General features: G+C 32.9%; 2 protein-coding genes across 2 annotated transcripts; both read right to left on the bottom strand.

Annotated features, from left to right (window-relative positions):
• Nucleotides 1-3,902: 3,902 nt before the first annotated feature.
• Nucleotides 3,903-9,516, bottom strand: LOC115443365. The gene is made up of 9 exons (XM_030168740.2): nt 9,372-9,516; nt 9,184-9,245; nt 7,799-8,045; nt 6,740-6,951; nt 6,100-6,339; nt 5,698-5,838; nt 5,148-5,320; nt 4,807-4,884; nt 3,903-4,429 (listed from the first exon to the last, which is right to left on the bottom strand). Exons 1-9 carry the CDS (start codon nt 9,421-9,423, stop codon nt 3,964-3,966), a joined length of 1,671 nt encoding a protein of 556 aa, XP_030024600.1. The 5' UTR covers nt 9,424-9,516; the 3' UTR covers nt 3,903-3,963.
• Nucleotides 9,517-13,232: 3,716 nt separating this feature from the next.
• Nucleotides 13,233-14,770, bottom strand: LOC115443367. The gene is made up of 3 exons (XM_037439889.1): nt 14,527-14,770; nt 13,673-13,887; nt 13,233-13,493 (listed from the first exon to the last, which is right to left on the bottom strand). The coding sequence occupies exons 1-3, from the start codon at nt 14,768-14,770 to the stop codon at nt 13,233-13,235; spliced, it is 720 nt and encodes a 239-aa protein (XP_037295786.1).
• Nucleotides 14,771-15,180: the final 410 nt, after the last annotated feature.

Here is a 15,180-nt window from a genome sequence, read left to right as displayed (position 1 = left end):
TTATGTCTGATTTAATTTTATAAACTTAATTTTTTAACCATATTTTTACAACACAGGATATTGTAATAATGAGCCAACGAGGTGTTAATACAAGAATATAAGAAATTAGCAATTATTGAAACACCGTTTTAATGCTCATAAGAGTACCATTACCTTTTGAATGTGAAACTTGAGATTTTTTCAACTTCCCATCATTATTGATACGAAGCAAGTCCTTTGTTGTATTCAAAGAGCGTCGATAGTTCGCGCTAAAAGCTCTTACATCCGCTACGTAAACGCTTTGACAGTATCCTATCAATTAGGGAATTGGAAGCAGATACATTTATTCTTCTTTTTACTTTTCAGGTAGCGATGAAGTTTTTGTGCCAGTCTGTGTTATTGTTCCTCAAATTGTAATCTGGATTTTAAAGAACGCAATTATCGAATGAAAGTGTATTTCTAGATAATTGAAATAGACTTTCGACCAGTTTCTTTTGGAAAACTAAAATAAAACTAACTAATTGTAAACACTTTAAATGTTAAAGAGCTCTTTAGTTGTTATAATAAATATGTCGTAATTTTGTTATAAAAAAGCGGCGATAGCCTAGTTGGTTGTGGAACGGACTGCCGAGACGAATGTCCGCAGGTTCAAATCCCAAGGGCACACACCTCTAACTTTTCTGAGAATTATGTGTGTATTATTTGTGGATTATCGCTTGCTTTAACGGTGAAGGAAAACATCGTGAGGAAACCTGCATACCTGAGAAATTCTCTATAGGAATTTTCGAGGGTGTGTGAAGTCTATCAACCCCTACTAAGCCACCGTGGTGGACTTAAGGCCTATTCCCTCTCAGTAGTAGAGGAGGTCCGTGCCCAACAGTGGGATAGTATATAATACAGGGCTGATATTATATAATTTTGTTATATATTTTTTTGTTATATTATATACACAGTACATATTTTTAATCGAGGAACTTTTTTAAACACTCGGCAGTTCATCCTTACATGTGAATAATAAAAATATGTGCAAAAGAATGATAAATAACGGAGTAAACTTCGAAAAAGTTTTTTAAAAAGTTTCCCAGCTTGTATGTACTGTGTATCCTTGTGTTAGCTACTTTTTTAACTTATCGGTCATTACGTATGAATATAAAATTTAAGTGTGATCCATTTTCCCTTCTTATTTCATGCACAGATAAGAAAGGTAGAAATGTCTAGATGTTGATTGTAGATACTAAAATCAGGTAAAAAAATAAAATCATATATTTTAAATTAAATTTTTTTCTGTCTTGACTGTTGTTTTTTTATTTGTTTAATACATTAATTCTTTATATTATTTAATAGACGAATGTGTTAACACCAACAAAAAGACAGATACAACTCAGGGACAAAATACCGTACAAATATTTCTTATTACCGATTTCGTTTCCTATATTTATTTTGAGAAATATATTTAGGACGAGAATCCAACATTGAACACCTTTTTTAAACAGATCTCTCGGTTAACCTTACATACAAATAATATATTATTATATTAATATAGAACAAAGAAAAATCTTCCAAGGGACCTGGTTTCCATAGCGTTTTCATGTAAGGCTTATGAGAAATTCTTTGTAAATAAACAAATAGCTCAAAAATGTATTAATTTTCGCTATCCCTTACTAACAAACGAACCCCTCGAAGTATTTTAATTGAAAAAGAGTACAGCCAGTGTTAAAGTTCTGATTGTTTTTAGCAATATTAAATAAATATATATGTCAATAGGTGTGTACATTGAAGTTAATATTTATTAAATATTGTAAACTAGATTTTGTTCGCGGCTCTACACGCGTGAAAATGTTTTTCCGAGATAAAAGTCCCGCTTCATGTTTTCCGGGACAAAAAGTAGCCTATAGCATTCAGAAGTAGTGTAGCTACCTATTAGTGAAACCATTATCAAAATCACTTTAGTAGTTCCTGGGATTAGCGCGTTCTAACAAACAAGTCCTAGCTTTATATACTAGTATAGGTTTTGAGGGAAAAAAATCGTACTATAATATCGCAAGTAATAAGTGTCGTATAATCGTATTCTATTATAAATTATATAATGTCAAAACAAAACTCGCCTACTATTTTTTCATAAGACAGTCGACAACCTATTACGAATATTTACAAGATAAAATATTTAATAAAAAGTTTCTTGCCCATGTTTTCGACCTATACATACAAATAATAATAAAGTCTTTTTACTTACATTCGGTTCATTTTGATGGATGATGCGAATGTATTTATCTAAACATTTAAACAACGCTATTTATTTTACGTATTCGGCAGAAATATTACGGGCTTCATTATGGGATATAGTGGCTCAATTTTATATAAAATAATGCTTAACCCTCAATAATGTCATATTGAGAAGGTAATATAACAACAAACTACGTACAACCAACTAGCGCTATAAAGTGTTAGCACCTTTTCTACGTATATAACTTTGTTCATCACAAATTCTCAATGTAATAGAAAATTCGCAACGACATTCGCCTTCCACATTTAAGAAACATACGGGTCTGAAACAGCACATAGACAGTTTCTTTGAGTTGTGGTTCCTCGATCCGCAAGTTGGTATCTTTATGTAATTAATCTTGGATACAATTAAGGATAGAAGTGCATTTAAAACTATCACCGCTCTCAGAAAGCAACCATAAATCATTTTATATTGGCAACAAAGACGTACCATCGTACAATATTAATTGTTTCAATATAATAAGTATTTAAAAATACTGATGTGTGTGGGAAAAATTTTCATATTTTGACTACTAAAATCTATTAAGTATTAAATTATTAAGCGTGTTCTTAAAGTGATAAAAGAGTCCGTACTAAAAGAGTTTACCCCAAAGATGCAGATTAGTAGACAATAAAGGAAAAATAAGTCAAAGTTGAATAACGTAAATTATATTCATGATAAACCAAATCTTAATAAATGCATGTACGGACATACGTTTCGCGAGTACCGATATTAAAAATGCACTCCGTGTCATGAATACGGGAGAGGTGTTTCTGCAAAATTAAACCATAAGTTCTTAGTAATAAATCATTTTATCTCGCTGTTGAAGACGCCACACCCAACTGCAGTTAGTGACTGCAAAAGGAAGATCTCCTGAGAATTATTAATGTACTTCAAGCGCTGCGGAGTCTCGAGACAATATCTTCGGTCTGTAAAGACCCTTACTTCTAGTTAATTCGGGCACAAGAAAAGTCTTTCCAACCCAAAAACCACATTAAACCTTCGCACTGCTGTCTGGTATTTATTTTGCATTCCCAAGCGAAATTGTTAAAGTTTACATACTAACGTGGATATGTTTCTGAGCACATATGTGAAGAGAAATTTGGCGACAGCATCTGTTATTATATTTTTTTTCATGCACGGCAAAGTGATCCCACTCCACTCCATTCAAATAGAATGTCGACTGACGAAAGATGATTACGCCTCGGAATCGATATAATTATTATTAATCATACAATTATTCAGTTAGTTATCAATCAATCAGCATGTCGTCGTCCACTGCTTAGTTATTATTATAGCACTGAGTTACTTATATTGTTTTAAAATTATGTTCCTAACCACGCTGTGTTTCTGTCCGTGCATTTATATGAGTTTTCAAGGTTTTTAATATGGCTTAAAGTGAATCTTTATGGTGTAGAGTAAGAATATGATTTCGCAGCTTTATTTTTTCCGATGAAATAAGTAATAAATTATTCTCTAGCAACACTAAAATTGTTCATGGTGACTTCCTTACATGCATCATATTTTTTTTTGCTTTTAATATTTATTTTTTTAGTTTTTTGTATAACACCTAGCATTAGACAGTTAGATACACATCTAGTTCACAACTATTAAATATTAACTTATTTGAACTTTGCTATAGTGATGTAAAAAAAAAACACTGATTATAACATTTATATTTTATCGTTAAAAATACAAAAATAATTAAAACTTAAATTGTATCAAAAACCGACATTCCTTATTTTCGCGTAGTAGCTATCTGTGGCTTTATTAAAAGCTATATTTTTTTCTGGTGGCCAAGGAAGACGCGTATGCGACACAACATTAGAATGTTCCAAAGGTACATACAGTTGTGATATTAATTCAGGTGGTATTGCAAGTGGTTGCGATTTTACATAAGATTGTTGTTGTGCCGAAATATAATACAGCTGATTTTGTTTAGGTTCTAAATTCCTTAATATTGGGGGTGCTTTGCTATATTCAAAATTAATGGGTTTTATCTGTTTATATCGAACATAACTTTGTGGGCCTGTCGAAACGTTTGATTGCGTTTTTGGTTGAATCTTCTGTCGTGGTTGTTTTTTAGTTTGTTTCGTCATAACATATTGTGCGTGTTTTTGTTGCATGTGTGTTGTTTGCTTCCCTGGCTTGTTTTGTTGCGTTTTGAAACCTGGTTCTGGAGTATTTCTGGAAAGCAATAAATAATTTATAAAATTTGAAAGGACTGTTTCCCAGAACATTATTTATATCGAATATGCTGAAAGCAAAAGCGGTAGGTTCATAAAAGCAGAGCTTCGCAATTAGATTTTATTTGTCGGCAATAAATATGTATGAAGTTGTTCTAATTATTTTTATATATTTTGTTATTATGGCAACAGTTTTTAAATACGGGCACAGCAGAGTGACTACTGCACCCGACGGTAAGCGGAGTGGGGTCATGATAGTCCACTGGCGTATGAGTAAATGTTTTATGTTCATCAATAATGCTTCACAGCAATAAGCACAATATCTGACCAATCTAAATTAGTTCTTGTAAAATATTACATCGTGAGTATCAAGCATACCTGTTTCGTGTTAAATCCTCCCATTCGATTTCAACTTCTTCAATTTGGTAACCTTCTTCCTCTGCCATTTTGTCTCGTCTAAAAGATATAGGTTAAATATATATAAAGATTTATATTACATCTAGATAGATAGAATATAGATTTATCTAAACATATTTAAAGTTGGATAAACATAAGTGACACATTCAACTTTTTTACGTTTATTCTGTATTTTCTGGTAATAGTAAAAACACAACCGGGAAGGGGCTACGTATTGTGCATGATTTAAGTGGGCACGCGCATCGTAAATGGTTCACGACGCGTGTAATATTTTGTATAAGGGATATTGGTACATCACTTACTCTTCAGAATCAGTAAGAAGCAGGCACTGGATAATGTGGCTCGCGCAATAAGCACTAGTGAATATAAATGGGCCGATACATTCGTAAGTGTCACTTAGTAGTCCAGTGAGAGCAATTCCAATTAGCACTTCTTCTTTCCCTACCCAAGTTATAAGTGGCCCGCCATGATCATTCTGTAACTCATCAGTCTTATAATCATCAAGCACTCACAGTAAGTCTACTGCTGATCATAGACCTTCTCCAAAGAAAACAACTTGTTAGAAGCGGTCTGCAGCAAAGTTCCTGTGAACTTTTTCAGGTTGTCTATTCACCTTGTGGACGTCCAAGGCTGCGCTTGTCGATACATATCTAAGTATTTATCAGTCCTTCAATATAGGTACACACACTTCCTCGCGCCTTTTGTCTTCGTATAATGTAAGGAATTGGAATTTGTAATTATGAAGAATTACTAAATTTATATTACTGTTATCAACACCATCATTAATTAGTGAGGTCAATTTATAAAGGTCACGTTTATTACGATATAATTATATAAAAAAATATGTTGTACCTGACAAATCCCTTGCCTCCTTGTATATAAGAATTTTTCAAAGGATGCGTTTAGCTGTCTTTTTGCTTCAAATCCATCAGTTCGATTACTGTGTCTTCTAAAATCATAATAGTCATATTCGTCGAGAGTAGTGTTAGCGCACTAAAAGAAATGATATTATAAGGCTTAATAAATAGTATATTTCCCTTTACACAAGATATACTACCATTCACGAATAAGATATATCATACATTTTTTTAAATTTTTTTGTAAATATTTGTTTGTCTCTGGTGAGTCTTTGTATGTACCAGAATTGCGATTAATGAAGAATTACTTTACTGTTTTTGGGATATTGATAGCGCTTGCTCTAGCAGGCCACAGTAATAATTTTAAGTTGACAAATGTTATGCCACTCCTACTTACCCTAGGGTCACTTGGGTCCATATTTCTTCTCGCACACTCAGCATTATTTGTTTCTCCGCGTACTAATAGTTCACCACCGCCTCCTATTTTCCCCTTATTGTGTACGCAAATCAGATATTTGTTAATGAGTTCCTCCGATATTAACTGTGTAGGCAATTTCGATCGACAATAGCTTTTTGCCTGAATCTTCCCCGACGCCTCACGCAAGTACGGCGAATTCAGATCATTTATATTGTGAACCTGAAAATTAATGTTACAAAGGTAAAATTCTACAATAGTTAATTTACTTACGTACTAATTATTACGTCAAATTCTAATTTTAACTTGCTTTTTACTAGTGAAAATCGCATCAACATTGTAACAGTGTTTTGCAAAATAGAACGAACAGACATAAATAAATAAATAATAATTTGAAACTTGTTAGTTTAGGAAAAAGTAATTATTTCCAAAAGTTACTTCTTTATTTCACTTAGCACCATACTTGCTCAGTACCCATAGTCTTAGATGTAGATTAATATAGTCTTGTGTTTATTTAATTCTGAAAAACAAGCACTATAGGACTTTAATTTGGAGAAGGGTTTCAAACCTAAACTAAGCTACGAGAAAATATAGTTATTAAACATGATACAAATAAATTCACCTGTCGTGCTCTAACATGCCCCCATCCTAACATAAGAACATCAATGCCCTCTGCTTGGTACACTTCTTCGTATAATATTTTCACTGGCGCCGGCGTATAGTGACAATGAAGGCGGTAGGTCAAGTCTGAGAAGTTGTAGGGTTTTTCCACAGTGGCAACACCGACATCCATGCTCAGCCAATGAATAGGCTTGGAGTGGTCAAATTTATAAGCTGTTTAAAACGAAATGGAACAGTACTTATAATAAAAATGTTACAGTAGCTAATTAGGTAACAGAAAATCAATTGAAAAGAGTTGCAGTAAAAATAACTTAAGATCCTCCCGAACAAATGGCCTTCAGCATCCGTTCCATAAAATAACAGCGCACAAGTTAAGAATAGGAATAAGCAAAGAATTATGAAAAAATTCTTTAAAAATCAACTTTAAGTCTTTTTGAAAATGTAAAACCACCAAAATGTTTTTTACTAAATTGTAAATCTAGTGTTGGTCGCAAATGAAAATGATGTGTACTTTAAAAGGGGATACAGATTTTTTATACTCGGTATTGGCGCGGAGTCTGGAAATATGCCCCATAAATGGCACCTAAAATAGCTAGCAAAATGTGGGTGTATTACACCTTTGCCTAACTCTGAAAAGGAAAAGGGCATGAAGTAAACTCTAACTACTACTCGATCAAAGGGTAACGGCGGTTGGTGAAAGAATGGCCAACGTAACCACACTTTAGTCAAACGTTGACACATATTCATATACGTCAGCACTCGGCGCCACCTACCACTGTTCCGCCTTCAAACACCGCGAACAAATATTCTAAGGTTTGCGCCCTTGTCACGGGCCATACGATTGCTTAATACTATATCTCAGAACTTGGATACATTTATATGTAACCTGTCAGAATTCACTGAAATGGCTCATAGATGTGTTGAAGTAGATTGTTAAAATTAAATCTGTATAACATCGCATTGGTTTCAACTGTTATGGTGTTATAATATATGTATAAATAAATAAAAATAAATAAATAAATATTCACAAACATTAATTCCAACATAAACACGAATTGACCTTTCGGGACGCACGTTTTAACAACACGTTGTTTCCATCTCTTGGTGCACTGATCTCTCTCAAGGTCGTATGTTCTGATGTATCTCCTGTAACCAGCTATGGCGTAAATCTTTTTATACTCTAGGAGGCAAGCAGCTGCCGTCAATATCTGGGTAGGCGATACTATTGCACCTCCACATAACCAGGAGTCTCCAATGTCGCGCCCAGAATCTACTGATTTAGTCAGTTCTGATTTAACGAAGTATACCTGTAAATAATAATAGCTTGATAATCTTATAGAATAAAATAAGTTTGGATAAGTATAATTAAGTTTTTTTTTTAATTTTCGATATCTTATTTTGTAATGATTTCTCCTTTTTAATTTTAATGTTAAATTCATTATCGCAATTAATTAATGAACTCGCAATTAATCTAAGTGTGATACTTTACTGTTCAACAAAACTCTCCAAGACCTATAATTTATATCATTTTTTTATTGCTTTGAATGATTGCTTCGAATATTCGCCTGATGGTAAGCGATACGACCGCCCATAAACAGTAGGAACAGCATCCAACACTTTGAATGACAAAGTATTATTTGGTTTACACTGCGCTCGCCAATCTGAGACATGAGATGTTAAGTTTTATTATGTCCAATAGTTACACTGTCTGCAATGTTATTTCAACTAGAACACAACAGTGACTACATATATCTATAACATTTATTCCAATCCGTATTACTGGGCCAATTAGCCAAAAATATATTATATTCATTTCATAAAAATAAGTTAGGTATGGTTTTCTGTGTTTGTTTTTTTTACTTTTATTAAATTTTAGGCCAAACTGAACCAATAAAACTTTTAGATGTAAAATAACGGGCAGTTTGTACAATATTATTTTCCTCGGTTTTCGCGAAATGTGGACTGAATCAACGCTTGAATTAAATATAAATAAATTAAAACGGCAAATAAACGCTTTCATTAGCCGTGTTTGAAATATCGTTGAACGTTTATTTACTCTAATTTTAGTAAATTTAACCATAAAAAACACACACGTCACGCCTTTATCCTCGAAGGGATGGCACAGGTGTATCGAGGCCGCACTATTTGCACTTGGTATGATCTATCCAATGATATGAAAAGGGGCGAGCCTGTCGCCTTATCGGGTATTAATTCTAGATCCCGTGCTGTTATAGAACATAAATACTCCATATCGCTTTGTCCAACCCGGGATTCGAATCCAAGACCTCAGAGCGGTGATCGTACTGCGCACGCAATACAACTACGCCATCGAGGCAGTCTAGGTCTTAAATTTAACAATTCAGTGAAATTTAAAACCTGGCTATTTGACATCTATCTAAATTATCAAATTAATTATGTATAATAATCATATTAACGAGCACTTACCATGTATTGCTTCTCATAAGGTGTAAATTTACCTCCGACTATCCTTCTGCTACATACACATACTGTAATCAAAATAACTTTGCCTATTTAATTTTGAACCGTATATATACTAAGAATTCTCGCATTATCACTTAAGATTTCGAAACTTGAAAATAAAATAATCATCTTTAATAAAAACGATACTTAACATTTTAACATAAAATAACAAACGGAAGCAAATGTAAGCACTTTAAACAACATTATTAAGGACTAAAAATCATTGAAATATTTTCATAAGAAATTAAACTTGCTCGTTCAAGCGTGGTATTGGAAACATTTCCGATAGAGAATTCATTCGATGACATTTTGTGATTAATTTGAAATTTGTACCGGTCAAGAGATTTCTTTTTCAAGTTAAACACAAATCTTAGAAGATAGTAAATTGTTATTCCAGTTTTAAACTTTGTAATATCCTTTCTGATCGCATTGTGTTTTAATCAATTTTACAAAGTTGTGGATTTGTTATCTTTCGTATTTAATTTTAAGTGGATAGGTTCCAATGATTTGTATATTTGTCAACTATCAATGTCCAAACATCAGGTACTGAATTTGAATAAAATATAACTATAACGGGATATCTTGTCTCGAGTTTATGAACTTAGAGTATTTCGACTTACAGTACGTCGCATCGTTATTCCGCCTTTGTGATTGTTCCATAATGAAGTCACATGCAATCCGTCGATGTTATAAGTCTCTAAGGGACTTGTAAGTTTTAATTTATTAAAATTGGCAGCTAAGTTTTATATGGAGAAGGAGTGCAATAAGCTAATATTTTTATTAATATACAGTAGAAATACACTAAAAACCAATTTTTTTTAATATAATACGTATATACTGGTTACCAATTTAGGAGTCGGTGACTAATTAAAATAAAACATTCTTTATACATCTGTTAATTTATTTAACTAGTTTCCCTAGCATTTTTAAACAAACACTATTAATAAACACACGCATATTTATCAATAACTTCATTGCCAATATCAGCTTTATTGCGTATAGCCAATTTTTAGCAAAGTTAATTGTATTTTGTATGATTATAATCTCCGATCAGGTAACGTCTTTCGCTAATACCACATAGTCTTCCATAAGGCCTTCAAAAAAGACAATCTCCTATTTAAACTTTCTTTGATTGTGTTTCCCACGATAATTTCTGCTCGTAGTAACTACGGGGCCCACAATAATCTGTTCTTCTTGCCCTGAAAAGATACTGACAATTTCAAATAATGTATCTATCCTAATAGTACCTGAGTACAAATTATGAATCCATACTTATGAATGAGAAAGTAACTTTGTCTGTCAAATGCTAAAAGGCAAAACCTAAGTATAAGTTAGTTTATTTATTAAAAATCCACAGCCCTTAATACTAGAGTGACACAATTTGATAGGCCAATAACGGATTTTCATTTTGTTTACACGTTTAAATAATAGGCAGTGAAAAATGAGAAGGTATTTCTAGAGGAGCGTTTGTGTGTGTGTGTGTATAGGCGTGTGCGTGTGCATCTTATTTATAGTAACTTTCAAGTTATGATTGCAGAATTCTTACGAACTGCTATCTAGGCCTCAATATATTAAAATTCAACCATTACGGTAAAGAGCAGGTCCCATTCTAATTCACCAATTTCAATTTAATTTCATTCAAGCGAATCGTCATCATCACCATAAGCCGCAGCATGTCCACCGCTAAACATGGGTCTTGCCCAAAAATTCCAGATTGGCCTTTTAGAAGCGAATCAGGTATTATTTTAAATTATAAATTTATAAAGTTTTGAAGCATTATTCAAGGCTGACAGAATATTTATTTTTTTATGTATTTATTGAGAATTACAAAATAGCAGAAATTCAAAGCAGGCGTGTTAACCTAAAAATATATTTTATAAAGGCATTAATATCTATAAATAATAGATGACGGTAATATGACATGGAATTCAATAATAATAGCATTTTTTTAACATGATTAATCAAATCATGCATATTATAATATATTTATATTTAATTATGACTTAGTGACTTTCTAATTTTATTTTTATTGATACGATCCGGCGGACTTCTAATTAGACTTTTTATCCCTTTTAATATTTTTTTATATTTACATAAACAAAAACACAGTATGATATTCGGTGTTCGCTTCTGGGCCTGAACCTCTATATTTGTTCGAAAAGCAATAAAGTCATTTAATACTGTTTTAAATTATCCATCTAGAAATATAGTGTAGTAAATAAAATTAAAATGTACGTTGTATAATATTAAAACTTAATCCGTCGCTTGTTCCGAAATTGTTTAACAATTCAGTAAACTCAAAAGGATCGTAAAATAAAACCTTCTTAAGAAAACAGGAATGCCACTCCGCCAGCTAAGCAAATAAAATGAAAAGATTCAAAACACTTACCACCACGTGCTGAAAGGAAACGCTTAATGAATTTCTTGTAATGCAATAAAACATTTTATGAATAAAAATTAAAGGGAAAAATAAAATATGATTTACATCTAGATGTTAAACTAAACATTCTTTGGTTTTAAGGACTGTGTGGAAATACATATGTAATTACAGTCAGGAATATTTAACACTAGTTCTTTCTCGCGGCTCCGCCAACGCAAAGATAATTTTTCCATGTCATGTTCTGGACTACTCTGCAAAGCCTTTTGGATTTGTCTACGTATATTGTATAAGAACAACTTCACAAACTTTAAAAGTAAGATGGAAATATAATCCTTGCATAAAACAAAATTCCCATCGCTTCTGTCAGTCTAGATGCAATAAACTCAAAAATTCGAAACGATGAAATTTGTTATGTAGGAAATCCTACTGAGACACTACTTTTTGTCCAGGAAAATATGAAGCGGCACTTTTATTCTGGAAAACATTGTTCACGCGGACAACACTACTACATAATCATGAACCAAACTTACATTTGAGCCCTCATACTGCAATGAATAATTCTACTGTGACAATAAGTACTGCTGAAAGTGTAGGGCCCTCTGCACCTCATGGACTCGTCTACGAGGAACGCAGTAGCCACGCCAATGACGTAAGGCTGTTTCCCGATCCACGTGACCAAAGGACCGCCATGATCATTCTGGAAAATGTTGACATTTTTATCGGGCATGGCAAAGTGAATATCACACTTGATGTTAAATGGAGTGGTGTACAGACAGAGCACTATTGACTGGACTTAGTTTGAACAATTGATATGCTGACTTGAAAATTATTGATTAAGTTTTTTCTAAGGACCTGTTAATTACGTTTATAATTAAGGCTAACGATACTATTTCTGTAGAAACATGTCAGTTGTATTAAACAGGTACCACTAAGCAGAAAATCAATAAGATTTATCGAGATAGTGTTAATATTCTACAAATCATAATTAAGTGTCCTGAATATGAAAAAATAAGATACCTGACAAATACCAGCCCTTCTTGAAGGTAAAATGTAAAATGTTTCATTATTCAGTGTTGTATTATATTTATTAAACCGACGAAAACTCTTTGTATCTACACACTGTAATAAATAATGTAATTATTGCAAGCAAAATATGCATAATAAAACTACTAAATAATATGAGATGTACTATCCTTGTATTACGTCAATTATTGTCAATTAATGTTTATTACTATTTTATAAAGGCCAATCTTAGAATCCAACTAGTTGGCCCAACATTTGTATTTACTGACCCGACAGACGTTGTCACGTCTTAACTATGAATTTGCAGTGAGCATTCTGTCAATCGCTGACAGTTATTTCAAACAATTGACAGTTATATAAAATTAATATTTTCGTTAAGTTTTCTTAAATTTTCTAATTTTCCGCGCAATTTTTAGATTTTTTTTTTCATAAGAACCTTCTCCTGACAATAACAAACACAACAAAAAAATAGTGAAATCGGTCCAGCCGTTCACGCGTGATGGCGTGACCAGGGGAAATAAGGATTCATTTTTATATATATAGATTACATCTCTATCGTGGATCGAAAAGATTTTGAAATTAATTTTTTTGTAATATTGTTTTGTAAAAATCACACCTCTTCTGGAACCATAGCATTTCGTAATTTGTGTTTTTCGTTACAACTTTCAACGGGATGGGAGAACGTTCTCACTATATTTCCATCGACATCCAACCGTCCATGCAACTGTATTATGCATATCCAGTGTTTGTTGATATGCTTATCGAATTTGCCACCATGCGGCTTGTACCCTGGATGGCATTCCTCTTTAGTTATAATGACAGATGATCCGTATAATAGGGTTTTTTCATTGTAATCTTTTAGATCTCCCTCCTGAAATTTAATAGCATCATTTTATACTATATTGTTTAAAGGAAACGTGGTTTCTTTCGCTGTAACATTAATCGCGTTTGCGTTTTTGGTTTCAAGATAATAATCAGCTAAATTATGGATATGTAATAACAGCTCAAATTCTATGGTTTTATAGACTTCATTATAAAACCTTTACTTACAGGCCTATAATATTGTGAGCTTCCCCAGCCCAAAGTGACAACATCTCTTCCAGGTCGTTGGAATTCTTTGTGGTAGTTCACGTTTATATAAGTCGGGATATAGGAACAGTGCAATAAATATGATCGATCCAGGAAGTCGTACGGGCTCTCCACTCTTGCAAGACCTACGTTATTCCAATTCCACCAATCGATCCAATCAATTTTCATCGAAAAATCTAAACAAAATAAGCAAAATGTCATATTATGAAAAGCATGCACCTAAAAAAATATTATTGTAGTGCTGAAATACTATATTGGGTGTTGTTGGGGTTTTGATTAAAACACTGGGTTCGTAACACAACCATATATAATAAATATCTTTTTAGATTGAAGAACGTCGAACAAAGAATAATTCTAGAACGCGAGCTTGGTGATATGAAAACATCGCATGAAAGAAGCCCATTAAGAAAATATATATTTGCAATTTTTATACCGACACTGCACCTTATGATAAACAAAATAAAGTCTAGAACTACACAATTATACTAATTAGTTATTGACAGTAAATTCCTCGGAGTGAAAATGGCTTTTCTACTCAGTATCAGCCCGAAGTCTCAAATTCGTTCTCGATATGGCGATAGACTCGCTACCTATCACATTATCGGACGGAATGTATGACGGAAAGTGGGAACACCAGTTGCGCCTCCATCTACCCCTTATAGGATTAATGGCGTCAGTGTGTATTTGTGTGTTTGTGTGTGTGTGTGTGTGTGTGTGTGTGTGTGTGTGTGTGTGTGTGCTAAAGAGAGGAAGCGATACATACAACTGGTTCAATTCTTATTTTTAACACACTGTAATTACCTAATCAAGCTCACCTGTGTCACGACACCACGCTACGACTTTCTTCTTCAGTCTTTTTGTACAAGGATCATCTTCAATCTTATCTGAACTTACATATTTCTTATAGCCAGCTATAGCATACACGAAGTGGACGTCATAAAGACAACTGGTCGATGTCAGAATAAAAACCGGATGTATGATACAGCCCCCGCATAACCACGCTGTGTACTTAATCGGGGATAATGGACTTTTTACGAAATATGCCTGGGGAGTGGACATAATCGTTAACAATGACAAATTACTGCTTTTGTAAAAAAATAAAAATGCTTTATTCATCACGAACATAGTTGCACTTATGATAAGTCAAGGTACAAGAAAATATTTAATTATTACTTAATTAGATTAGCTTATATAAACAAAGACAATTTATATTGAAAATAAAATAAATGAAAAATATACTTAGGAAACAAAGAAGCCAGCTCGGGCTGGCAGGGAAGAAAAACATAGTAATGTATATAATAGTCACTAAGAAGAAACCATTCTGTGAAAACAGAATCAAAATTAATTAGAAAGTGAGGCAGAAATTCATTTCTCAAAATAATAGTTCTAAAAAAAGAAATTAAAATTGGTCACCTAAAGTATTTTCTATATTTACCTTTAATATAATCAGTATTTACCTTTCAAATATA

This window comes from Manduca sexta, chromosome 18 (assembly GCF_014839805.1).
Source record: "Manduca sexta isolate Smith_Timp_Sample1 chromosome 18, JHU_Msex_v1.0, whole genome shotgun sequence".
Taxonomy (NCBI): Eukaryota; Metazoa; Arthropoda; class Insecta; order Lepidoptera; family Sphingidae; genus Manduca; species Manduca sexta.
Note: the sequence above shows the minus strand (reverse complement) of the source record. Positions and strands in the feature narration are given on the sequence as shown.

Coding starts and splice junctions, on each gene's coding strand:
- LOC115443365 (XM_030168740.2), bottom strand. CDS start 9,423: ATGTTGTTTAAAGTGCTTACATTTGCTTCCGTTTGTTATTTTATGTTA. Junction 9,246..9,371: donor TTGTTATTTTATGTTAAAAT/GTTAAGTATCGT, acceptor TTTTGATTACAG/TATGTGTATGTAGCAGAAGG. Junction 4,430..4,806: donor GAGGATTTAACACGAAACAG/GTATGCTTGATA, acceptor ATTGCTTTCCAG/AAATACTCCAGAACCAGGTT.
- LOC115443367 (XM_037439889.1), bottom strand. CDS start 14,770: ATGTCCACTCCCCAGGCATATTTCGTAAAAAGTCCATTATCCCCGATT. Junction 13,888..14,526: donor AGCGTGGTGTCGTGACACAG/GTGAGCTTGATT, acceptor TATTTTGTTTAG/ATTTTTCGATGAAAATTGAT. Junction 13,494..13,672: donor GCTCACAATATTATAGGCCT/GTAAGTAAAGGT, acceptor ATTAAATTTCAG/GAGGGAGATCTAAAAGATTA.